The 26815-nt window shown below is 40.2% G+C and overlaps 3 protein-coding genes across 5 annotated transcripts; 1 reads left to right on the plus strand and 2 right to left on the minus strand.

The window, feature by feature from the left end:
* The first annotated feature begins 22 nt into the window (after positions 1–22).
* On the plus strand, positions 23–15083 carry LOC118431191 (exocyst complex component 8-like). 3 transcript variants are annotated; one of them, XM_035842323.1, is made up of 20 exons: positions 23–192; positions 1422–1577; positions 2532–2624; positions 3524–3615; positions 4191–4333; positions 4886–4965; positions 5431–5504; positions 5810–5927; positions 6112–6152; positions 6695–6721; positions 7628–7739; positions 8082–8133; positions 8877–9006; positions 9484–9664; positions 10585–10715; positions 11443–11562; positions 12280–12318; positions 12520–12681; positions 13015–13182; positions 13935–15083. In XM_035842323.1, exons 1-20 carry the CDS (start codon positions 138–140, stop codon positions 14028–14030), a joined length of 2070 nt encoding a protein of 689 aa, XP_035698216.1. In that variant the 5' UTR covers positions 23–137; the 3' UTR covers positions 14031–15083. The 3 variants fall into 3 exon arrangements, with proteins under 3 accessions (XP_035698216.1, XP_035698215.1, XP_035698217.1); XM_035842322.1 differs by lacking the exon at positions 12280–12318 and having other exon boundaries at positions 12481–12681; XM_035842324.1 differs by lacking the exons at positions 6695–6721; positions 12280–12318 and having other exon boundaries at positions 12481–12681.
* A 362-nt stretch (positions 15084–15445) lies between these two features.
* Positions 15446–18724, minus strand: LOC118431193 (kelch-like protein 24). The gene is made up of 2 exons (XM_035842325.1): positions 18563–18724; positions 15446–17326 (listed from the first exon to the last, which is right to left on the minus strand). The coding sequence occupies exon 2, from the start codon at positions 17312–17314 to the stop codon at positions 15620–15622; it is 1695 nt and encodes a 564-aa protein (XP_035698218.1). The 5' UTR covers positions 17315–17326; positions 18563–18724; the 3' UTR covers positions 15446–15619.
* Positions 18725–19708: 984 nt separating this feature from the next.
* On the minus strand, positions 19709–26687 carry LOC118430515 (cation-dependent mannose-6-phosphate receptor-like). The gene is made up of 6 exons (XM_035841428.1): positions 26409–26687; positions 25106–25266; positions 23518–23627; positions 22636–22778; positions 22113–22239; positions 19709–21752 (listed from the first exon to the last, which is right to left on the minus strand). The coding sequence occupies exons 1-6, from the start codon at positions 26552–26554 to the stop codon at positions 21627–21629; spliced, it is 813 nt and encodes a 270-aa protein (XP_035697321.1). The 5' UTR covers positions 26555–26687; the 3' UTR covers positions 19709–21626.
* Positions 26688–26815: the final 128 nt, after the last annotated feature.

The following is a 26815-nucleotide window of genomic DNA, read 5'->3' on the forward strand; positions in this document are numbered from 1 at the left end:
CAAAAAATACCGTATATTGTAATTTACTGGAATATTGTGCCAATTGAAGGTGTATCTGGCACAAGTGATTCAAATTTATAAATTTCATCCCCTTAAGTCAGAATGGGCGATTCTGTCATGACGTCAATTCTGTCAAGATGGCAGAGGGACTGAAGAGAACTCTCGGTAAACCTGGCTTTGACCCTGAAGACTGTGAGTATCTGACCATGTATGCCCGGCATTTATAGCTAAGTATTGTAGGAGAGTAGTGAGTATAAAAATCATACCGTTAAAGCGACAGGTGCAATCTATTTACTCCGAAATTTCTGGGTTTTGTTTGGGCTGTATTTTGAAAGGGGAGGGGCTTCTTGCCTGGTGGGATGGAAAAGACGATTCCCGAATTCCCAACTTACATTCTTTGATCTGCCTGGTGAGCATATGCGAATGCGATTCAGGCACTTATCATACTGGAACACAGAGAGTTGTGTGTTGTGAGTTTGCTGTCTGCACCGTACAGTGTACACTAAGTAATGTTGTCAGTAGATTTTGCAAGATTAGAGTTTTAATGTTACAATAAACATCTAAACAATGTCAACTAACAATGACATCTTGATAGCACTTGACTCAGGTGAAAATGAGTACCAAGCTTAGGCTAGGGACGTCCCTCGGATAGGACGTTAAATAAAGACCATGCTATTATGATCAACATAATGATTGTAGGCACTCAAGAAAGAATTTAAGAAAGAAAGAAAGCATGTAGTTAACTTTCCATGATCAACTTGATCGACGATGTAGGTCTGTAAGATGTGTTTTGACTTTGAGTTGTTTTATGGCCTGATTTAGTTACTTTCCATATTTTTTTTTCATTTTCTATTTTTCTATTTTTTCATTTTCTAATATTATAAGCTATTTCATATTCGCTTCACCTTTTCAATATTTTCAGTTCCGTTTGCATTTTTTGCCATGTCCTTTTTTTAGAGTCTGTTCATAATCATGCATTTTCTTGTTACCTCCACTCTTATTTGAACAGATTCCTTCCTATGTAAGTGCCTGCTTTGTGATTTTTTAAGAATATTACTATCTTAAATTGTAATAGTGAAATAATGATCATACTATAGCAAAATTACTTAGTCTTGCTTAGAATACTAAGAGCAAATTTTAAAAGATCACACCATTTTTCTTAATTGAAATATACTTTTGGGGGGAATGATAAACTTTTGTTGCAAATATTATTTGCCTGTGTTTGTTGTCATGATGATACATGTATAGTTCGTCTTCAGCTTCAGAATGAATACTAGTATGTCTTAATAACTGCAATATTTTTGTTCTTCAGTATGGCAATAACTTTCTACTGGTATCACTCCTAGTACTACTAGCAAAAGGATTACCAAGCCAGTAGTTAAAACACTATGCCTTTTCTTCCTCCCCCAACACACTCCCAGATGCCCGTGAGATAGCCCAGAAGAGCGATGGGGATCGAGACTTGTTAGAACACAGACAGAGAGTACAGAACCTGCAGGATGACACCTCCCTCGCACTCAAGAAGAATGTCTACCAGAACTACATGCAGTTCATCGAGACGGCCAAGGAAATATCATGTCAGTACACTCACCAGTTCAGTACAGTTCATCCTAAGAGAGGCTACACCAGGATTTTCACAAAGTCCTGTCCAGCATGACAGAGCAAAGCTCGTCCACCAGAAGTCATGTGTCCTCCATAAGTTATCGCTCATCATTGTGGCATGAATATTTAAAACTTTAAAAACAATATTCTATTCATGCATTTTTGGCAAGGCCTCATCATTGCATGCTCATGGGTCTTTAGTTCGATTGAACTCAACAATGAAGGAAAACTATGTTGTAAAATTTGTAACTCTTGAAATTACAGGATTTTCCTGCAATCAACCATAACATTAACAACCATCACTACCGAATTGAAATCATCATCATCATCCATGCTTTTAGCCAGGCATGCGTCAAGGAGTCATCTGGACTCCCTTTTCTTAGAATAACAAGAAATTTGATGCCCCTGGACTCCCTATACTGGGGAAAAAATTGTCTGACAAGCATGAAATTCTGATTGACCAGGGATGCTACCAGGTCATCTGTAGTCACAGTCTTCTACTGTGACCTCTGGAACAGTATTTTTGCCTCTTAGGATACCTTAGAATGCACTTTTTTAAGTTAAAATCATCAAAACTCTGCACCATGGAATTCAGATGCCCCCGGACCCCCCTACAATAGTCACTTACCGCGACTCACCAATAAGTTTGGACTCCCTATTATAAAATCCTAGCTAAAAGCCTGTTGCACGGATGGACATGACTCTCTTCCTCCATCCTTCCCTATCCTCCATAGCCTTGGGCAGATCTTCAGCCGAGCAGCCAGTATCTTCACAAATTTGATGTACATATGTTTTGCGTGGGTCTACCTCTGCTTGCATGACCATGTTTGGGAGTCCACAGCAGAACGTCACTAATGATGAAATGCCATAAGTATTATCCCAAAAAGATTGATTCATGAGTGTATGATTAAGTCCTTTCTGTACCCCAGATGTTGAGAGTGAGATGTATCAGCTGTCCCACATCCTGACTGACCAGAAGACCATCATGAACAGTATGATGCAGATGTCAATCACTGACAAAGGTCAGGAAACTCCAAGCAAAACTACACTTAACTGTTATGTATGATGCTTAATCTCCAAGCAGATCCTATGGTGCCATAAGATAGTATCAAAGCTGACCAAGGAGTATAGTCGGCCAAAGGGAGTCAAACGGGCTCCGGTGGGTTTGATACTATATTACGCCACCGTGGATCTGCTTGGAGATTATGATGCTGTGATGTTGTGTCACTACTGCATATTTACGAGGGGCGTGCAATTAGTAATGGTCCTGACCCATTTCCCATAGCAGGAGATTAATGAAACTTGGCACAGTTATTAGTCTTTCTCTTCATAGGAATCACCCAGAGTTATGCATTTCTCCCATCGTTTGATGCAGCTCTGGACACCGATTTTGTAGGACACCCCAGGTTGGTCCTCCAACTGATGCCTCATCAATGGCACAAGAGGGACGACCAGGTCTGGGAGCTGTTTCCACAGACTTCCAGCCACGTTTGAATTCAGGATGCCAGCGTTTTACAAGGTCATATGATGGGGCATCATCACCATAAGTTTCGTTTATTTCATCAAAAGTCTTCTTTGGTGTGCGTCCTTTCAAATACAAAAACCGGATCACTGCGCGACACTCAACTGGTTCCATTTCACACCTGGTCCATTTCGCACCTGACTAAGTTCAAACACCAGTAAATCAGAAACCACAATTAGTTCAGAGCTGTCTTTTGCAACATAACCCATAGAGATATGAATTATTACACATACAAAATTTCATTTAGATCAGACAACTGGAAGTGGGTCAGGACCATTACTTATTGCACGCCCCTCGTAGTTCACTTCCCTGGCAGACAAAAAGTAAAAAATTTCTTGTTATTTTTTTTCTTACATTTTAAAAACTACTTGATATACTAAGGTATATTGTTTTGTTTAGAAGAGACCCCCAAAGAAAAGGATACACCCAAAGAGAAAGAGGACAAGAAGAAAAACCTGAGTACACTTCTGGAGAAAGTTGAGGGATGTTCAGTAAGTACAAATGCTTTACAAATTGATGTGTTTATGAAACATTCACAGACGCTCTTTACTTTGCTAGTATCCAATTGTCTATACCATCCCTTATAAGTTATACATATTGCACATCTCACACATATTGCAAGTCTCACCTAGCCTGGGTACCAATCCAGATAGTAGTCCACTCCTATGTTCACTGCTGCTACCTGTCTGGAGACCTGCACATTCAAACCTTTTGGTGGTTACATCCGTTAATAAGCAAATTAAGGAATGGATTCTAGAGTGCTCGTTCGATGACAACATGCCTTCCCACAAGCGGTCGGAGGGTGTTTCGTGTGTTGGAATGCCTGTTCAAGCGAGCACTTGAACCCATTTCTTAATTCCCTCATGTGTAGGGACCAATCAGCACCCTTGTCCAAAATTTGGATGATCCTAGACGTTGAGGAGGTCAACAATCCCAGACAGAACAGCAAAGAAGCGACTGTATATAGTGTATGATAAACGCCAGAGCAAACTACTTTCCATTTGGTACCCAGGCTAAGTCTCACCCATTGTTTATGAGTTTATGAATCTTGTCTCCCCCCTGTTAGCATGTGACAGAGGTGCCCGGCCGGTACCTGGTGCACAGTGGAGGTCTGGTGGAGCTGGACCCAGACTCTAACACACAGATCCAGCGTGTGCACACCTTCCTCATGAACGACAGTCTCATGGTGGCCAGCTGGATAGCCAGCAGGTAAGTTTGCTTTCTCTTTTGTATTTTTTATAGGATGGACCAACTACTCTCTCTCTTCACAACCAGGCTAGAGGCTGAATTGCGAAGAGCTTGAACAATAGAGAAGGCTAAATCGCAAGGGTCTAGAGCAAGTTGCCATTCGGCGCCAGTCAGGTGACCTCAATACGACTGTCGCAAATGTCTGGAGCGAGCTGCCATTCGACGCCAGTCAGGTGACTTCAATACAACAGTAATTGCCCCAGGTGCGGCCATGGAACTGTAGCCAGTGCTACTGTTTTTGTCTGTGGGGGACCGTAAGGGTTGCAAAGCATCTCACCTTACCTCACTGGTCCCATAGCCATAGGGGCAGCAATGCCATCAACATAAGTTTTCCACCTTCGTCTATCTTCAGCCAGGGTTGCCAGCTGGTGGACTTTTTCAAGTCACTAGTCCAAGTCCGTCAAGGACGTCCCCAAAGCATAATTAGGGATAAAAGGCAGCAGTGTACCATCTGAAATTGCCATGCTATTAGCTATTGTTTGTTTACTACCTTTGTTTTCCTCATGTTTCCAGACGAGGTCCAGTCCATTACAAGTTCCAGGCTCTGTATGAGTTAGACAGCCTGGCTGTTGTGAACATCAGGGATGCAGGACGTAAGTAAACACAACACACATTCTATATCTATTATATATCTATTGTTCTGTTGGACAACTAAGATTTTCTCTTTCTTCTCCTTTGCAAATCAATTCATAGGTAGGATATGAAATAATTGCTCTACAACTAGATCTCTTCAGTGTCACTTACAAAAGACACCAAAGGAGTAATTGCTATTTGGCGAATCTTATTACCTGAGTGTCTAACCTTCATCAATGTATATCTTAAATGTCATTTTTTAGTAGACTAAGATCGACTCTTCTTCAGCTTTAGCCTCTCTAACAAGGGCTTCGTGATCACTGCCATGATAGCTCAAACACATTTTAGATATTTATCTAGCATGTTGAAGTGTATAGATCTTATGCACAAGACCTGTATGTCCAATATTCTCATGTTAGAAGTCTTACATGTGAGTTTGAATGATAATTCATTCAAGATGTTTCTTTCTTTTCTATTGAACCTAGCAATGAAGAACTCCTTTAAGGTGCTGGTGTTTCCAGACTGTAGAGTCTTCCAGGCTGAGAGCCCCAAAGCCAAGGTCAGAAGAAAGAAATGTCATTGTTTTTAAAAGAGTACAATAAAAAAAGAACAGATATGTTGCATGATCAAGAAGCAGTTAAGTGGAATGTAAGAAAAGATAATCATGAAGATGTTTTTCAACCCATGCTTGAATGTAAAAACGGCATCCCAATCAATTTTTTTTAATGTGATGCAATAAAAAAGGTGTGGGGGCTTTTTTGAGTGGGAGGGACCTCTTAAGAGTACATGTGTAGTTTATATTACGGCTTATAAATAACATAATCAAGGAGAGGTTAAAACTACCGTATGATGACCTTTAACCAGAGGGAATGGCTGGACAGTCTTGACCAGGCTAAGAAGAGTAAAGCAGCAGCCGACAGCCAGAAGAAAGAAGCTCAAGTCAAGGACGATGCTGCGGGAGATAGCTTCGACAGAAATAACCGTAAGCTGACCAAAATTGGGTTGTGGTTTCTATGTGAATTATGGTGAAAACTTGTTCTGAGAAATCAGGTTTTTATTTTTTATAACTTGAAAGTGGCAAGAGGTGTGATCCCTTTACTAAAAGGGATGATGCTTAATAAAGATGGATGTTGTTAAAAAATGATTTTTTTTCTGTTTTTTTTCAGCATTTGCTGATAATGATGAAGAAGACCAAGAGTTGCCCCTGGTGGGTTTACAAGTTTGTTTTTCTACTTAAAAAGTATTTGTCATCTGTCTCACTGTATGTACAGTATGTAACATGATTGTCAGGGAGTGATAGATGAAGTTAATACCACTTAATCTAAAAATAGCAAGAAGGGAATGGGTTTCTGTTTTACATCTGCCCACCATTTTGTTTCCCTTCAAATGCTACAGTGTGTATGCCTTACATTTTCTGTAAATTTAACAACGTATATCATGTATAAGTACATGCAAAACATAGTTTATACAGCTGGACATTTACCACTGAGAAAAAGCACAGTCTTAATGGTATAAATCTTGCTGACTTTAGTATCTTTGCACAAATCACATTTTTGTTGCAAACCTGTAGGCCAAGTTTGTTATCTATCAGAGTAAATGGTTTTCTTACCTTACTGCTGCTTTCAGCTCTTCTCATGCTGTGCTATTAGTATGTACCAGTTGTGCTAGTGGTGTGTTTTGTTAGATAAAAGCTGTGCACTTTTTACCAAATCTGAATCTTTTTTCACGTTTTGCTCTACTCCTGCCTAGCCCCCACACATAAAGAGGTGGATCGCTGTAAGTTGGACATCTTGTGTGAGATGTGCATGAAGTGCCACAGGCTGCTATAAACTATCATTTACATAAACACCCCCCTTACCACCTTACTATTCCACTAGATGGTGTGCTCAAATACAAGAGCAGACCTCCCCCTGACCCTTCATTCATTTTTGTGCATGAAAATGCAATCAACATGTAAGGACCAACTTTGAATTTTGACTATTGCATGATACAGCAGTATGTATGCTTTATCACCAATTGTGCAAAACAATGTTTTGTTGTGAGAATTTTTGTTGTGGATAGATTTGTGAAGTGCTGAGCTTCGTGCCTTGCCAAAGCCTTGCGAGTGCTTCTAAATCTTTTTTTCTAGTGATATCCTTTTCTTTCCATGTTTGACTTCTTCATTTTCTAGTAACAGGGTGTGATACAGGACCTGGTAATATAACATACGTAACTGTGGAAATCTCTGATCATTATAGATATGTCAGTAAAAAAACCTGACAGTTAACAAAAGTGACTGGCCGCTAAAGACCTGATTTGATTTGTTACAAGAACAGCACATACAAAACCAACAAAATATACTGCTGTTGTGTGATCATACTCTAGACCAGTTGTGAAGAGTATTGTTTGTCTACTTTGCATCAAAAGAATCCAATGATATCCATAACACGCCTTTTCAACCTTCATCAAAACTTTTTTGTTTGAAACTTACAACACAATTTTGTTCAAAATTGAAACTTACAAGTTTGGAAGAAAGTTAAACATTTTTTTTTTCATTTCTTTTTTAAAGAAGCATATAAAGGACTCAATTACTGCTTAAAAAGCCCTAAATTGGTCTTGATTAGTGGATAAGGCATCATAGGGTTTATGATACACAATTTTTTCTGTTGCCCAGAATTTGTAATTTTTCCATACTGATTGCAGCAAAGTGCAGAGGAAATGTTGCGGGTGGACTGGATACAAGAGTTACCGGAGGACCTGGATGTGTGTATCGCACAGAGGGACTTTGAAGGAGCAGTAGATCTTATTGATAAGTGTATGTTCATTGTTTTAATCATGTTGACTATTGTGAAGAAATAAGTGTGATACATCACACTTATATTTGTACATACACATGTAAGATTGATATTCAGTCTTAGTGCCAACTTAAATGATTTGTGCTTTTGAAAATACTGGATACTTTAGAACTACTTCTATTGCTAAAAAGTCAACAAGTAGAAAGTACAGTACAGTACTGTACTTCCTACTTGTTGCAAAGATTAAGAGACATGATATCACATTAAGGTACAATTGGACACATCAACTGGTATTGGCAGATGTATTTGATGCACAAGTTGTACTGTGATAATTACATTTTATGCCTCTGGGCCTCCTGCAGGTAATGAGTACCTAGAAGAAGTCCCACAATCACCAGCGCTTAAAGAATACAGGTAAGCTTCTTGTGATATTTTGCTTAAGAAAACATTTGCCCATGTTCACAATGTATTACTAAGTACAGTCAATCAAATAGACAGTAAACAATTAGGCTAGAAAGTTGGTCACTAGTGGGTCTGCTTTGTGTTATTGTACAGCCAAGACATAGGAAGTGTGTGGGAATGAGCACAAAAAAGTGTCAAGGTGATTAAAAGTGCTCAAAGTGATTTGATATACATGTTCAAGTACATACATTTGTTTTTGATGTTCATGTAGTGCCTTCGGATTGACTGACAAAAAACACATTGGAGAGAAAACCTGATACATGTAGCTTGAAAAAGCTTAAGATAATTCAAGTAGACTATTTTTCCTGGTTGCAACAATGATGAAATGTTTTATTGCAAATTCAAGGTCCATGGGGCTAATTGCAAATGAACAAAATCAAATACATGGCGTGATTGAAAACGGGTAAATAGTCTAAATTCTAATATACAGATTAACTTATTGTAAAACTATGTGCATACAGAATATCGAGTACGATTCTAAAACCTACATTACTATTGCAGGGTTTGACTTCTTTTTTGAGAACAGTTGAAAATGAAATGTCACACATTTTCTATGATAGATTGATTCGATGATCTTAGCAGAAGCGTGTGTCTTTTGTGTTTTTTTAAGAATGAAAAGTTTGGTGTGATTTCGGACACTCTTTCAAACACTGTGTTTCATAACAATGATGTGTGAATGTTTGATGTTGTTGCAGAGCTCGTGTGGACCAGAGAATCAAACACCTGACAGAAGTGCTGCAGCATGAGCTGCAGGGGCTGCAGGGGGGACCCAAGGCTGCCAGACGGGCCGTCCTGCAGCTCATCAAGCTGGGCAAGTCTACTCAGGTCAGGGCAAGGGGAAAATAATTGCAGTGTAATAATCCATATGTTTTGTTGTGGCCTGTACCCTCTTGTACTTCCCACTTATATGATTATCAGTGTTGGTGTATAATTGCACCGCAGGGTCAAATGGTAAAGCAAGTTTTGGCAAGGCAGTACAACTATTGACAGGAAAAATATACCCTCAATATTCATTTGCATTGTTTTATAAAACCTGACATAAGTACTTTCTTACTGATATGTTGACATATGGTCATCATCATCATCTTATAGCTGATTAATCATCCTTGGGGGCAGCACAACATGTTATGCTCTATCAGTAGGCATTTTAGTCCCCTGGCGGCACCTATCTTCTCTCCGGGTACACATATGACATATGGTACACACTGACATATGTACCATTTTCTATCATGTCAGCAGTACTTTCTTAACCATTATCATTGTTAACCTACTTTTGTTCGTGCACTTCTGGTTTCTTACCAGGCCTGTGACCTGTTCCTGAGGAACCGTACCATGGCCATCAAGCGGTCTCTGCGCCAGCTGAAGATGGAAGGCTCTACCACGCTGTATGTGAACAAGCTGTGTTACGTGTTCTTCACCACCATGTTGGAGGTGGGCAGAGAGTTCCAGAAGGACTTCTCCTCAAACAATGGATGCTGTTCAGGTGGGTGTTGACCAGGATTCTAGCCAGCGTTCGTTTTCCGTCCTTTGGCGGAATTTTGCTGCTTGGGCCGGAAAAAAGTTTTGCCCATTCTGTCCTCTATGACAGACAAAAATCCGCATGTAAAGAACCAAGCTCAGTTTACCAGCAAAATTTGCCCCTCAAAACAAAGAAAATAGTGTTTCAGAGGATCTTGACTTCAAAATTTCCTAGGGAGCATGCCACCGGACCACCCTAGGATTGTCGCGCCTTTGACAGGATTTCCATTTAAAATCCAGGGGAAATTTCAGGCTGGCTAGAACACTGGTTTGGCATTAACATTCTACTTGCTAAGGGTGCTGTGTCATTGCACGAAATCTATTTCTAGTGGTCACAGCAGAAGTCATTAGAAGAGGGTTAATCTTCTTAGCAATCTCACAGCACAAACCATCTGTAAGACTTGTATGACTTTTTTGTCCTCTTCCTCTTTAGAAATATATGAATGTTGGTTTAGGTACAGCCTTTGTATGAGGTGCAAACAGCATTGTCAGTCTTAGCAAGTTCAAAATTATTTTTGATTCAACACATATTACAACTGTGAAATAAGAAAATTACTTCTTAATGACATTGTGTAATTTTGTGTTTTTTATTTCCTGGAGAATGATTGTATAACAGATTGATCTTTGTTTATTTCTTGTTTGTTCTTGTGGGGTCTGTGTGGGACAATGTCTAGAGCATTGAAGTTGGAATCAGTAGGTCCTGAGTTCGATACTCGCCTTGCCCCAACCTTGGGAAAGGCACTTAACACGGTATACCCACCATGGCAGTGGAGTGACGCCCACCGAGCCTCGCAGCTAATTTGCCAAATAGGGTGTCAGTGTGCCAATATCTGCACATTTGCCACTAAGAGCTGTAATTATTTTTATTTCTTGTTTTCACCACAGCTTTTGTGGTGTGGGCCAAGACAGAGCTGGAGACATTTGTGGGGATGTTTGCCCGTCAGGTGTTCTCCTCCAAAACCAGCCTGTCTATGGTGGCAGAGTGTGTGGAGATGGCTCAGCACAACTGTGACAAGGTACTCGTTTTTCTGTACTTTCTCAAAAACGTGCTGTTTTTAACTATGTTCTCATGACTAAACTATGGTGGCAGAGTGTGTGGAAATGGCTCAGCACAACTGTGACATTGAGGAACACGTTCCTCCGTACTTTATCAGAAACTCGCTGTTTTAACTATGTCCACATGACTAAACTATGGTTGGTATCGGGTCAACAGGTAAGGGAGATGGATTATAACCAAAAGACTAATGCATGTGTTGAGCACAAGACTAGCTGCATATTGCTCCATTCTTTTTCTGCATCTATGCATCAGTGCTAGATGCCACATATCTGGGAAAATATATTTGGAAATGGTTGAGAAGGATATGTTCCACACCAGCTCACAAATATTGGGTGTTTTACATGCTAAACAGAACAATGATACAATGTAATTACAAACTACAAATGTAGTAGTATTGTTGCCTTATTTTTTATGAGAATGTAACATCCTGATATTCTGTTGCTATAGCCTAGTTAGGCTTCATAGAGTAGACCGAGTTACGTTAAGGAGAGTAGACTGTTCATTTTGTAGAACAAATGGTAGATCCCCTCACCCCCTTCAGGCGAGTGGTACATCCCCAGCAGATAGAACGCTTGTTTATGTTGTCATTCTGAATAGATCCACATCCAGTCATTTCTGTCGTTTCTTCTCATCCATGCTCGCTACATGTGGACACTTACAAGAATCTACCCTCTGTTATTTTCCAGCTGTGTGAGATTGGGTTGGACTTGACCTTTGCCCTCCACTCCCTGCTGGTGAAGGATGTTCGTCGTGCAATGCATGATGGGAGAGATCAGATTGTGGAGGCCGTCAGACACAGATCAATGGTGAGAACACAGAACTGAAGAATGTACTGTGAATGCATTTAAGTTCGCTGGGATTTAGTTTCGTGGTAGCAGGAAAAGGACTGCTTGCAGTGGTTTTAAGTTTGCGGTAGCACTATGCGCTGTAGTCTCTTACTGCCTTGGAAAACCATGCAAAAATTTCTGCATTTACAGTAACTTGCATCATATCCGTAAACAGCAGTAGCCTGATAGTGTTCAGTATATCGCTTTTATCACTTGATCTGTAACTATAGGACTGTTATAATGCATAAATTTTCTATACATGTAGTACAGAAAGCTTTCACAACACTTGAATTGTAGGATAATAGATTTTAAAAAGCTGTAGAAATTTGCACCAAAAATGATTGGAACTTTAATATGCACTGTCAACTAACTCTAAGGTCATCCCATTGTGAAGTCTGTAGTTCAGTGAAATATCAGATTTCCTCAGTGTTGTCATCTTTGCAGTTCACTTCGCCATGGTGTGTTTTTTACAAACCTGACTCTTGTTACATTCCCTCAGGAGGAGAAGTGGCGAGCCTACAACCTGCTGACCCCCAGGCCTGTCCATGTCGCCATGGTGTGTTTCTTTAAAGATCACTCTTGTTACATTCCCTCAGGAGGAGAAGTGGAGAGCCTACAACCTGCTGACCCCCAGGCATGTCCATGTCGCCATGGTGTGTTTTTTGCAAACCTCACTCTTGTTGTACATTCCCTCAGGAGGAGAAGTGGAGAGCCTACAACCTGCTGACCCCCCAGGCATGTCCATGTCGCCATGGTGTGTTTTTTGCAAACCTCACTCTTGTTGTACATTCCCTCAGGAGGAGAAGTGGAGAGCCTACAACCTGCTGACCCCCAGGCATGTCCATGTCGCCATGGTGTGTTTTTTGCAAACCTCACTCTTGTTGTACATTCCCACAGGAGGAGAAATGGCGAGCCTACAACCTGCTGACACCCCAGGCCTGTCGGGAGCTGGTGAAGGAGATGGAGGACCTGGGACTCTCCAGCTTCAAGTCTCTCATGTACGACGACTGCTGGATCAAACTTACCCCCAACACCATCACCTACACCAGACAACTGCTGCAGTTTGTGGACCAGTGTTTAAAGTTGTACCAACCTGAGGTAAAGTTCTGTCTCTGTTTGGGAGCTTTGAGGAAAGCACTACCTGATCTAGTCAAATTTTATTTCAAGGTCACCATATTGGGGCAAAACTGGTTGCAAAATCTTCTGTTGTGTCCCAACGGCCAAATAGTTAAACTAATGGATGGGAGATATGCGATGTTGGAAACCCTACATCTTAGGTTGTCAACAGTTTTGTGAACAATAAAGTTTTCTATCATTTGAAATAGTAGTTTGGCTTTTCTACAAGTACAAAAAATGGATTCTCATTAGCTTGTTGTGTTAGGGTTTATTTTGAAGTAGTTGAATTATTTTTGTTTTTTCTGTCCTTCCCAGTTACACATGGTTCTGGTGGAGAATGTGATGATGATTGTACGCTGCGTGGGGAAACAGATGGAAACGGCTTTGACAGCTAAGGAGTACACCAAGAGTCACCCCTTCATCATTAAGAATGCCAGCTTTGTCTTTGAGACAGTCGTGCAACGTGTAGAGAGAAGGTTCCAGGTACTTTTGAAATAGTTATTATTTTGTTATGAAAGAAACTGTTTAAAACAGACTTAAAGTATTGAAGTTCTGGCTGTACCATCAACTTTTGCACCCTGACAAAATGTCGAAGGGTTTCTGCTTAAATATAGGATATCTGATGAAAAATGAAGTTACATGTAATGATTTTTTATGTTGTGCTAGCCTGGTATCCAAACCCCAGCCCGATCTCAAGTATCTATCGTGCAGGGGTCTGACCGGATGGGATAGGAACTCTTCTCAATTTTGCCCCTTATAGTGGGCAAAAAACTCCACCAATAGAACAGCACAGGATCAGCAGGAGGTAATTACACCCCTGCCATGATTGGTTAAACCTGCCCCCAACTGTACTTTTTGAATCCATAACAGTGACCACTAAGTACCTGATTTGCTACTGTGATAGCCTGCTGACCAACTGTGGTGTGTTGTAGCTGGCTACCTGTGGTGTGAGTGGTCATCAATCCTAGGTTCTCCTCCCTCTGATCAAGGGCCTTCGAGAACCTTTCTACAAGCATCCTGACAGACCCCAACACGAAAGATACTTGAGGTTGGGGTATGGTATCCAGGCTAATGTTGTGCCTGTTGTGAAGCTGTGGGCAATTTGCTGTAATACCAAAATTTGCCACTAGATGGCAGTGCTATCATGCCAACATGGACTTGTATAGTTGAAAGTTTCCTTTTCATTTGAGGATTTAATTTTTACAAGTCTGATGCCATTTTGTCTGTGTTTACAGGAACATGTAGGAAAGCCAGCTAAGCAGTTTCAGGAGCTGAGGACTGACTATGCCAAACTGAGGTCACTGGCAAGAACACCAACCACTGAGCTGTAAAAATTAACAAAACAGATCTATCCATTTAGCAAGCTGAAAAGGATGAATTCCGTTTTTTTTCAACGTCCTCCTGAGATGGATCTGAAACGGTTTCTAGTTATCCAGAATTGCGAATCGTCATCTTGAACGCAAAAGCAGTGCAGATCTAGCTTCCTAGTTGGTGGAGACACGGGGAAAAGTAGAATTTTTAACCTGCCAGGCTAGTATTAGCCTGGTATCCAGCCATATTATAGCTCCTGAGTGTCTTCTGTCTTCTCCACAAATACAGAGATTTTGCATCGTGAACTTAATATAGCTACGATGGTGTAGGTATGATTATGACATAGTAGTCTATATAGCTTCATACAGTCCAGTCCAATGTAAAACCTCTACTTAGCCAAATTGCTTTGAATCTTACTTTAATGACTCTTTATGTGATCATGGACCAGGATGTTTTCAATGAATCTCCAAAGTCTGCAAAACTACTACATATATACATTAACTACCAAACCAAATTTATGGAACTACCAAACCAAATTTATTGTACAATGTATTTCATATAAAACAATGCAGAATTGTGAAGGATGAATCAAACTATACATCGCATAACCGGACAGCTATTATTACTTTAGTTAAGCATGTTATTGGAACTTCAAATTCTTAGTGCAATATGTGATTGATATGAAGAAATGTGTGATATTGATACTGTTATCCCCTCTTAATTTTATGGCATTAGAATGAACTCACATGTACTTGAAAAAATAGATATACTGGTAACAGTCTTGTGCATTCTGTTCTAAATTACCATGGTTAACACATCATCTTAAAAAGTATCAGGCCACATATGCTTATACCGTAGAATGTTTGTACACACAGAAATGCTTCATAAAACGTAGCGTGCAAATGTAAATATGTACAGGTGCATGTATGTCCTAATAGCATGTGTTTGTTAAAGCTAGTCTATCGTGAACCTTTGTTATTTGTGACTTTGGTTCTTTGGGGAAAACAAAACATGAATCATTTTGTCAGCTCAACATGCATCAGTTGTCCCCTTCATTCTTTTTTACAAATCCCATTAATAAGCAGTGCCTAAAAACTTACAAAAAGGACAGTTAAACTTTAAAGAAAGAAAAGTCAACCTGGATATTAGATACCCTTTTCCTTCCTATTCTATGTCCCTTTGTGGTCAATACATTGCCATTGGAAGTTCAACATCACATAATTACGGATCTAAATCAATACAATGTCACAACTTACAACTTACAACTTCACAATTCTGCATTGTTTTATATGAAATACATTGTACAATAAATTTGGTTTGGTAGTTCCATAAATTTGGTTTGGTAGTTAATGTATATATGTAGTAGTTTTGCAGACTTTGGAGATTCATTGAAAACATCCTGGTCCATGATCACATAAAGAGTCATTAAAGTAAGATTCAATATGGTAAAGAGTTTGGTGTCTTCTGACATACCTGTGCATCTTTCCTTAAGCAACGTGATTACAACCATTTCTGTACCAAATGGTACAATGCTGGGTTTTACAACTACAACTGCAGTACATTCATCTGTTCATGTGGTTTTGTACAGTCCAGTATTGTTCACCATACATCAACAGCACTTGAGTATGGTCACACATCCATGGTAGAACAAACCCTTCATCATGGTTCCTGCACTGTTGAACGACCCGGTCTCCGGATCCAGGCAGAAGACTGCTGAGCTTCCATTGCTGTTGTTGTCCTGGCCTCCATAGATGTAGAGCTTCCCCATGTATGCTGTCATTCCGCAACAGAGTCGGACACCTCTTGCTGCAACACTCCAGTGACCCCCATCTTCGTTAGGCCTGAAACAGTGCACAGTCGAGCTTGCACCAGCAACATAGATGCTACCATTGAGCACAGATGCAGTGTGTCCAGCTGCTTCAGGCATGTCCTTCAGGGACTGCCACTGGGAGTCACCCGGGCTGAAGCGGTACACTGTAGATGTTAGTTTATGGTCGGCATCAAACCCACCCATCACGTATATGCTGCCATCCAACACTGCTGTTGCATGCTCATTCCTTGGCTGTGGGAGAGGTACGCCTGGGGTCCACTTGTTCTTGCTTCGGTCATAGACCTCCACACTTGTGAGTGCAGGTGAGGCTGGGTTTCTCCCACCAATTGCATACACTTTACCCTGCAACACTGCTAGCCTGTGGCAGTCCCGGGCCAATCTCAATCCAGCAAGTCTGGAACAGGACTTCAGTTCAGGCTGAATCAGAAACACATCTTTGACACATGACAAAATGATGTCCCTTCTGTCCAGAACAGCTGTAGCAGATGCCATGAGAAAGTCCTGGTGCACTTGAGTCAAAGGAACCCAACTTGAAGTTGATGGCTCAGCAGAACAAGTCATGGCAATGGCGCTTGAGCTGGTTATGTATGATCCCTCTCCAGTTTTCTCTGTTTTCTCTACCCCTCCAATGATGACTACTGCCTCCCTCAGACCACTGACATGGCGGGGACGTGTGCGGGGCGACTGGACCTCTCCTGGGAACAGCTGGTACTTCAGAGTTTCCGTCACGATGCCCGGGCACGACTTTCGCATCACCTCATTGCTCTCCACGTTCTCCAAGAAGTACATCCTGTCCATGAAGGGGAACCGGACATGTTCCATCAGCTCTCTCATCTCCTTCTTCCTCTTCCTGGTGTCATGGTTGATCCATGTCATCACTGCGGTGTAGACTGTGTCTTCTGAAGCATTGAGGTCATCAGACGAGATGAGTGCGATGAGCTGATCCTTTGTCAGATATAGAAACTCAGGTGTTTTGCTGACTGATGCAAACTCCTTCATGGCGTACAACTTGGCTTCCTTCTCCAGGTCAGGACAGGATAGCACTCCTCCAAGATGTAACAGTTTAAGACAATTTTTAGCACTCAGATTGTTGCACGTGAAAGACATGCATGCGCGATACACGGGTTCAATTTGTAGAAAGTTAGCTCCTGCAAGCAGTTTCACAACATTGTCCTCTGTGATGGTGATTTTGGACGTGTACGCGTAGTCAACAAGGAGCTGCATGGCACCGGCGCTAACCTCGCGAATGGTTATCTTGTTCTCATTGCTCTCACGAAGTCCGTTGCAGAACATGGCGCGAAAGTATCCACTGCAGGCAGCCAGAACATTCCTGTGGCACGGAATCTCTTTCCCGGAGACACAAAGTGTGACATCTATCAGGAGATTGTCAGATCGCAGTTCCTGTAAGCCCTGTAAGAGGGAGCCTGCGTGTTTGTTGTGGCAGAATTCTGACGATCTCTGACCTCCTGCCATCGTACTGTTGTCCTGCAATATAAATATGATATTTCATAAATCAGCTGTACTGCTACATACCAGACAACTTAGTATACATGGATACACTACATGTACTTAATTGCATTTCACAAAGACTGGCTTATTAACTCTTTCAAACATCTGAATAATGTCCAGAAACATAGGGGTCTGAAATCTATTACATGTACTACAAACACTTCAGGTTATTTGTGTCACAAATTTGAATGCCTTCAAAGCCCCAAATCACCCCCCCCCCCCCTCTGCACCTTAAGTACCAGTCGCTCGAAATGTAACATAATTTTGTAGACACAATTCCATCTTTGCTGACTTGGTAAATTGTTGGATATCAGAAAAGGAGAACAAAGGACATAAATTGGTACTTACTATGCGTATTCTTATAAATGTTACCAGACATTACAGAATGATATGCAAATTGAAAAGTGAGGTATCAAGCAGAACACATTAGCATGACAATCTGTACACACAATTCACATGTAAGTCAACAATGGAGATCCGAAAACAATTTACATAATGACAACTCACAAATACGACAAGATGGCCACAAGAACAACATTATGCAAATTTTACCTCTCACCTGCAACTCAACAATAAGGAACTAATAGAAAATATACATAACAATTAAAAACTGGACAGAATAGAGCACCAAGGAGGTTAAAAAGGATAGCACAGAAACAACATGTAACATTTCAACGTGTTCAACGTGTTGACAAAGTTGAAACTGTCCACACCCAACCCTTGACTTCGGAAGGAGGATTAATGGTGTGCGCGCGTGTGTGTGCGTGCGTATGATCAACGTTATAAAAAACTACCAAAGAGCAACCTCCTTGCAAAGAGGTTTAAAAACTAAATAGGAGCACATGGAACCAAGGAGCTTTTATCAGTATAAAAGCTCCTTGGTGGAACCCACAGAAATAATTTGACTTCTGTCCTCCATCTTGGTCAAAACGTTTGTCAGATTCGACAGTGAATTAACGTTGTATTAGTACAAATGATCTAACGTTAATCCAAATAATTAGGAGGAATTATTTTGCCCAACGAGGCCTCAACAATCAAAGAGGTTATAAAGAGCTTCTATAAAACCTTGCAAAAACTAAAGGAACTTTCAAAATATGGACCTGCATTTGAAAAAATCGCAAGACGTTTAGCCATTTCTCTTTCTTGTTCAACCATTCAATGGCTATGGCAACTTTGACATGGTATATTAGATCAAACAGCAAGTTCTGTTACCTGCAGCAGTTGTTGGCCGATGCACCTAGACTCTCGACCGTCCGCCTCTGGGTCTTCTTCTGAATGCGTTCCGGCGCAGTGACACTGGGAACAAGAAGTGCGGGAAACATCAAAGGGATGTGCCAAATCACCAGCGAAGGGGGTGTAGAATATAAACACCTGTCACTTGTATTTTTCTACACCAGAAAACCTTGATAAAATGGAAAAAAATGTGAATTAAAAAATAAGCACGAAATGTCTTCCACGATTTTTTTGCGCTTGTTCTGGTTTTATTGATTATCAAACGTAAGAGTAGAATGTTAATACATTATATGGTTTTGAAATACCCCTTTGAGCGTAAGTGTGGGTCGACCTTGACGGCGCTGATCACTATTCAGTGCAATGAGGTTATCAATAAAATCAGAAGAAGCGCGTTCGCAGAAGACATTTAGAGCTTCATTCTTTTAATACACCTTTTTTTTCGTTTTATCAAGATTTTCTGGTGTAGAAAAACACATGTAACGTTACAGTTGAAACTGTTAACAGGTGTTTAACAATCTACAACCCCCTTCGCTGGTGATTTGGCACATCCCTTTGAAGTTTCTTTTTGTTTCCAGTGTCACTGTATTGGAGAGGACAAGGTCCTTTTTAACCTCCTTGGAGAGGACGATAACTGAACCACAAAAGAAAGCATTCAGCGTTTTTACTTAAATACTGATGTGGTCCGTTTGCCTGTGCTTGTTTGTGCAGTTTGGTATATTTCCGCTAGATGGCGTCCTTGTACCATAAATGAGAATTCACGATGAAGTTGATCAAGGTGGTTATATGAGTTGATGGACAAGTGGAATAGCGCGACTTATGTGTTATCATTTTCAGATCACTTATAATTCTGACATAATACAGAAGACTTATAATACATAACGTTCATAAAACAGCGTCTGCTTTCTTATGACTTAATTTTGACACCCATGCCCACTTCGATTTTTGTTAACGTACTAGTAACATCATTTTCTATAATTTGACAACATAAGTCATAACGAAGTTACCTCCAGAAGTAAAAGATATAGAATTCGCTTTGCTACACTGTTTTCTGACAACACAATGCACCAAATCTTCAAGCAGATGTCCTTACATCTACTTGGAGACTACAAATAAAACACTAGACAGTTTGTACAGAAAATGTTGACTTTATTCCTGACAGCAGCAGACTGTGACATCACCACAGTAGTGACAGTTGGGTCATCTGAGACAACTGTCATCAGTTAACCTTTGACCCCTAGTAATAATGTCTTACCAACAAAATCACACCTTAGTCTACATAAAACTACAATTTTCAACAAAGTCATAAACAGTTTAGCTTTCTTTCTAATACATGATGCAAAAACCAATCCCTTGTTTACTTACTTAAACCTAATCTTTTAATGTATGGGTGGGTGACATGTGTTTCTCAGTTTCTAAGCTATCATAGAATTCAAGATGAATGCAGAATTTTCTTTTCTTTGTATCTTCTGTACATAAAGTTCAGTCCCTGGCAGAAATCCTAGTCTCCAAGCAGACCCTACGGTGCCTTAGAAATAGTATAAAAGCTGGCGAGGGACTTAGTATAGCGGCACCCTCCGGTGCCCGTTTGACTCCCTTTGGCCGGCTATACTCCTTGGCCAGCTTTGATACTATCTCTAAGGCACCGTGGGGTCTGCTTGGAGACTACAGAAATCCATGGTGGGTTACAAGATAATGTTAACAACCTACTCTGTCTCGCAACTTCCCTGAAAATTCTCTCCAAGAAAGTCAAGTTTGTGCACACAGATTAAATAGCAATGACCCTGATCTTTTCTTAAGGTCTTAATGACCTTGCTACTATAGAGACAGGCATGTTAGTATAACGTACCAGGATGTGTAGTACACAAAGGTACTTAGACACTTGCATTGTACAAGAAAATGATGGCTGTGGAATAAATACATTCAAAGTCAAACTGCATTTTAAGGAAACACCATAATCATTATACAGTGTACTATTTCAAAATGATATGATGATAACTTTAGGGCTAGTCAGTAAGAGGAGAGACCACAAGGACATACAAATATAATATGATAAGTGAATTACTCTGTATACAGAGATTGTCCAAGTTATTCATATTCTAAACACAACATTTGATAACTGACGATTTTGGCCTACTAGCATTACAGATTACCTGGGTCCCATTCTTTTTAGTTTACCAGGTTTCCCATTCTCATTCCCACACAAAATAAACTAGGATGACACCCAGGCTATATTACAGATCTTTTCTGTATACGTGTACAAGTATACAAAGCATATAGATTTTCAGCTTGGAGAAAGAGAAATTCCTCCTAAACAGATGCTCTTATGTTAAAGCATTGGTTTTCTAAGTTGGTACTTTGCACAATTTTTGCTGATGCCAAAGGCAGGACATGTACTTATTTACTGTTATTGTAAATGTCACTGGATAGAGAAAAAATCTAGTGTATGGTTGGGTATCAAGAACTATATGGAATTCAGGTACGATCATTATCACTCAGAAATATAGACAACTTCTCAAGTATCTATGGAATAAGCAACCACCTAGTACCAACATCAGATGCTAACTGTACAAATATATGATCACATATCTGTAACAATTATTGTGGAATGATCAAGATTTATCAATTCAACTAAAATTTACATCCAGTATTTGCCTTGGTTTACATAACACAACACAGAATACTATGTGTCCATACAAATTTGATCAACCTTATATAGTTGGAAATTTATAACATCAATAATATGTACACATAAGAGCCTGCTATGAAGCTATATGCCTAAATTTCTTTTCATTTTTTTCCTTTGTTTTACTGTGAAAAAAAAATTGCAAATGTGTATATTTGTTTACATGTGAATCACAAAATATTCCACAAAACATAACACCAACCTGGACAAAGAAATCCAGGAAAGAAATATCATCATAATTTCTTGAGCAACGTCTATTCTAAAAGTAAAACAAAACTGATAACAAAACCACCAATGCATCAACCGTTATGCATGGGTGTTTACAATCTAGAATGTTTACATCTTGTCACCGTGGCAACCCTACATGGGTAGTAAATGGTCGTCTCTTTCATCATCATCGTCCAGTCCTAGCTGGTCGTCCCCGATGCCCTTGTACGTCCTGGGAGGGCCTGCCTCCTGGGTTCGACACACCAACTCACAACCGTCCTGGGAGAGAGAACAACAAACGGTCAATAAGTACACTAACTTTTATGATTGGACACGTTAACTATCATTTATGACCCACAACAGCAAAGTACCAGTTTTTAAAAGTTATTTTAAACTTTTGACATAAAGTCGAACAAGGCAGTAATAAAAAATGCAATATATTTATAAGGCCAGATGTTTTCCAGCATTTTGCAAATCAAGATTGACTTGGGCTTAGCAACAAAACTAGACAAATACGTAATATCAATATGATCCATCCAGGTGTTCTCTAGTTATGCCGGTCTTCTAAACACAAACACACAAGTCATACAAACGCTACCCAAGATATAACCTTCACAGCAAAGGTAACAATGTTCTTACAGCCTGCAAGTTGCCGAAGTCTTTCCAAAAGCTGAAGTGAGGAATCTGCTCCATGCCTTTGGCGCCCACCACAAAGCGCTGGTACAGGAACCCAAACAGGAAGTAGCAGCCGACAACAACCACAAATCTGGGAACAAAACATTCATCTGTTTACATATCATCATCGTCTCTCTTCTTCTTATCATTCTTAATAGAGGTGAAGTATTTACCTCTTTACAATGTCAACATCTTAGCATTGAAATACAAGAACAGTGAATAGAACAGTTTTTAGAAAGGAGTTCAGAAGTCTGTCTAACTAACTTTTATCAAGAATTTTGAATACAATCTCTATACTGTAGTATACACCGAAAAAAGACCACTCAGGATTGTGGTCTCTTGGGGTTCAGAATTGTGATTTTTCAACACATTTTTCATCTGAGTAATGTATTTTAGAATCCAGAGGCCTATCCTAAAATCCAATTTACAACTATAGATATGATCTAAAACATCAAGGTTTGCAAATGCAATAATGTTGAGTACTCACATAAGAACCAGTACGGAGCCCACACTGAGACCACCGGGTATGGAAGACTTGGCAGAACAGACCACATTGCTATACAGTTCAAACAAGTAGTAACAATCCTCTTCATTGCTCCTTGTGTGTTCTTCAATAATACTCATGGTTCCCTGTAGAAAGAAAGAAAGAAAAATGGGTAAGCCCTAAAGCATGTGTATTAAATGTATATGAAATAGCATATTCTAACAAGATGCACATTACAAAAGATAGTGCTTGTTGTTTCTAGCAAACAGCAATGAATTATTTCTCGCATACATTTTCAATTTGGACCTTTCCCTTCAAACTCAGTTTGAATTCAACTAAAATGTAAAATGGACAAGTCTGAGGCATTATATACAGTCAAACCTGTCTATAGCGGCCTCTCAAGGGACTGGCGAAATATGGCCACTAAAATCTTGATCAATTGACCACGAGCAAGTTACATATAATTTCAGTTCCCACTAATCTTTCTCACCAAGTAACATTGTCTTGATCGGTAAATTCGCCGACAAAGACTTGCACTTTAAGTTTTTAACGCTCAAGGCATGCATACCTTCCGCTACTGCCAAAATGACCCTGTCGTGCACTCCAAGTTCTCACAAACTACAATTTCAAACTCGGTGCAGGGTGACATAAGGCCAACGTATGGTTGCAATAGGCAGTGTTTCTGTATCTACGGGACCGGAAATTGTGTGGCCGCGGCCGCGTTGGACAGGTGGCTGCTATAGACTATGCTTAGGTCAATGGGAAAAATCCAAGGGACCGACAAAAAGTGGCCACTATGGCCAGGTGGCCGCTATGCAAAGGTGGCCACTAATACAGGTTTGACTGTATAACCAAAGTACCGGTAACGCTTTGACGACCACTTACCTCTACTGTAGATGAGTCACATAATATCATGATGATAGACGTCCTCTCCAGGCCATTACAGTGACTGTGGTACTTGTCCCCTCCTCGATACTCCAACATCATCCAGTTGTCTGATAAAGAGGAGACAAACTTATCAGCAGTATTCACATGATGACAAAATCACATGGCAAAAAGATGTTTCAAACATTCAAAGGTTAATGCTAGCTGACCATATGTGGTGATACAAATAAGGGAACAGTGACTCTGCAATAAAGTCTATCATATACATGGAGAAACGTTACAAAAAGCATGGCCATGAGTCCTTCTAATAGAATTCATGGTCCAACCCTGATTCTAGACTGGAAGGTCAAGACCCAAGCACTCAGCTAACTAGCAAGTTACTGAAATGGGTTGCAGTCAGAACAAGATGTTGTCATATGTGGTCTAGTGATCATTTGTTCTTGCTCTTTCGTAATTTTCAAACCTGTGTGTAGGAATGGTAAGAAACAGAAACATGTACTTATTGTAGAATCGTGGTGCCACAAGATGCATGGTAATTCTTTTGCTTTTTGCATCTCCCTTGTTTGTTGTACCCACACTCAAATTATCGCAAGGTGCCCTGCCGTACTTCATAACAAGGCTAAAATGTATTTTGTCTAAGGAGAGCGTCTGCTATTGTTGTGTGATTAGTGACAATGAGGTGTTACCTTTTGTTCTATCCTTTGAAGTAATGAGCATCAAACAAACTACAAGGCGGTGACATGTACCTGTCACAATTATTGCCATGCATAGCTCGTTCAGTTGTAGACAATGTCTGGATATGTGTCTGGGATTTTGAAATAAAGAGCAGTGAGTTGTTTAGTTGGGACACAGTCTGAGTGAGGTGACAGACAGAGAAGGCAGCAGAGAGAGTGTCCAACTCACAGGTCCCGTGCGTGTCAACGGCATGACTGTGTCCTGTGTGTGCTTTCTGATCCTGTAGTCTAAACGTTCCTCGTGCAGCATTCAAAAGAACCTGGGGCCACAACATCGGCCCCCTTACATGTGCATTAGGGCTGGGTACCGATACAGAAAATTCAGGTCCAGGTCCGGTTCAGGTCCAAAGGATCAGGTCCAGGTCCGGACCTGAACCTGGACCTGATTCAGTATGACTCAAACCAATTGTCCATTTCACTACAAAGAAATCTGTTTGGTGGAGTATTAGACTTACACTGGCGTTTTAAAATCCTACAACGCTAACTGCACCTGTACGATTGACTGTAAACCTTGGTAGAAATTACTATAAACTCTACTCTACTTCACTCTTGTCATTTTCTTCCAACTGCAAGCGCCAAAACGTGTGAATGCCTGATAAAATAATATGTTAATTTTCTAATCGGTCCAACATCCGGTTCACCTAATTTTTTCAGGTCCGGTTTTTCTGGACCGGTCCAATAAGAAAAACCGGTTTTGTACTGGTACGCTGTACCGATACCCAGCCCTAATGTGCATACCATACATATAGCACCTTCACTTTTTGTTGGACCAGTTGGAGAATAGCCTTCTAGAACTTGAACTGGATTTTCAAGACCATTTACTACTACAGAATGAAAAAGAAGTGTACACTTACTGCCTGCCTTGATGTTGACTTTACTGATCATACCCAGAGAGTGTTCAGCGCTGCCATTCCTGTCCACCTGTATGATGCCTGCATCTGGCTTACTGGACTCTACAGGGTTACAGATCCTGGCTTTGTATTCATAGTTGTAGGGATTATCTCTGAACTTGAACCTGTGTGAGTAAAGATTATCATCACTGATGAAAAATGTTTGTTCTTTTGAAATAGTAATATGAAGTGATGTGTGTCAATATGAAAGACGAAAACCTGCATAAGTTAGAAATCCACTATTCCAATTGATAATGGCTGCCAGCCATGTTCTTGGCAGAACCATGATCTTTACAAGAACATGGCAGGCAGTGATTATTCTCCTTCTCTGTTATGCCAATGCTTTTCATGATCAGTGTTTTGTCTCAATTAGGTCACCTTATTATATAATAAATGATACTGCAAAATGGTTGCAATAATTTTCTTCTTTACAAATAAAACACAAGAAGAGAGAACAAACAGTCTACTGTTGCCCAGGATTCGAAACCAGGCCTGCCAGCAAAACAAACACCATAAAGGCTAGGTCAAAAACTCCAGACCCATTGGTGGCACTTAAACTTAAAGTTAAACCCCACTGTTAGTGTTACACAGATGCACAAAAAAGGGCCTTCCTTGACGACAAAAGGTACTCATGAGTCTTTTTTTCAGTGTGTCTACAATACATTAACCAACAGTACACAGGAGGTACAATATCTCATCAAACTGCACCTGTGTGACCAACTGGGATTTGTTGACTTAACTTGAGTAATCAGCTAACACCAGACCAGGTTAAATTAGTGCAAGAAACTTCTACCATTTGTGTTAAACTCCTAATTTACACCTAATTATTTTAGCTGGCCAGAGGCTGAAAAAACTTTGAAACCTTGCTTTTGGTTTAATACTAAAAATACTAGGCTTTAATATGTTCTCATCTGAACACATTTACTGTTACTGTTACATTGTTTGTGATCCTATGTTGTGATTTGCAGCAAGATAAATGCACGTGGCAAGGGGCGTGTCACATGTGTAAGATTTCAGTATGTACCAGTACATATATGCAGTACATAACTACATTAATAATACACTGGTCTTTTTTTACTATCGATTAAAAATGTAACGTTACCACGTTTTTACCACGTAGTTTTCACCACTCTTGCGTTTAATTTTTTTCAAACTTTTAGTTTTACATTATCATGATTGAAATAATGAAAAAAAAGAGCTACTCAACTTCCCTCATATAAAAAGGAAGAGTTTCGAAGCAAACTGCTTGAGAAAAGAAGTCACTTACAACTGATTTGCTTTCGTAAGTGGGGCAAGTCTCTCCAACAATTTCTTCTCCTTGTCCTGCAGTCCTTCTGCCGTGTCAATAACACAGTCCCCTGCTATTCTGGCCACCAAACTGGCCGCTGCGAAAAGCGCTAGCATATACTGCATATTTGGTCCTGAATAAATACGAATCTATGTTTTAAAAGCTAAGTTGTGAGCGAAAACACGAGCGAAGTTGTGCCCATGTGGATCACTGACCAAGGCGGAAGTACCTCAACATCACGGAAGAGTCATGTGATTGATGCATCAAAAGAGCCAGACATCTTGTCTCTGATTGGTCCGTGTATACCTGCACAGGTGACAGAAATATGCTTTCAAAATCACAAATATTCCATACTTGGACAATTTTGTATAATTTTCTGGTCATAA

The sequence above is a fragment of the Branchiostoma floridae genome, chromosome 14 (genome assembly GCF_000003815.2).
Source record: "Branchiostoma floridae strain S238N-H82 chromosome 14, Bfl_VNyyK, whole genome shotgun sequence".
NCBI lineage: Eukaryota > Metazoa > Chordata > Leptocardii > Amphioxiformes > Branchiostomatidae > Branchiostoma > Branchiostoma floridae.

Bases quoted from the DNA above. Each gene is read 5' to 3' on its own strand.
- LOC118431193 (XM_035842325.1), bottom strand. From the start codon at position 17,314: ATGGCAGGAGGTCAGAGATCGTCAGAATTCTGCCACAACAAACACGCA.
- LOC118431191 (XM_035842323.1), top strand. From the start codon at position 138: ATGGCAGAGGGACTGAAGAGAACTCTCGGTAAACCTGGCTTTGACCCT. The intron at 9,665-10,584 runs GTGGGTGTTGAC...TTTTCACCACAG, and splicing joins AAACAATGGATGCTGTTCAG to CTTTTGTGGTGTGGGCCAAG. The intron at 13,183-13,934 runs GTACTTTTGAAA...CTGTGTTTACAG, and splicing joins GTGTAGAGAGAAGGTTCCAG to GAACATGTAGGAAAGCCAGC.
- LOC118430515 (XM_035841428.1), bottom strand. From the start codon at position 26,554: ATGCAGTATATGCTAGCGCTTTTCGCAGCGGCCAGTTTGGTGGCCAGA. The intron at 22,779-23,517 runs GTAAGTGGTCGT...TTCTTTCTACAG, and splicing joins GTGACTCATCTACAGTAGAG to GGAACCATGAGTATTATTGA. The intron at 21,753-22,112 runs GTAAGAACATTG...TCTCTCTCCCAG, and splicing joins ACTTCGGCAACTTGCAGGCT to GACGGTTGTGAGTTGGTGTG.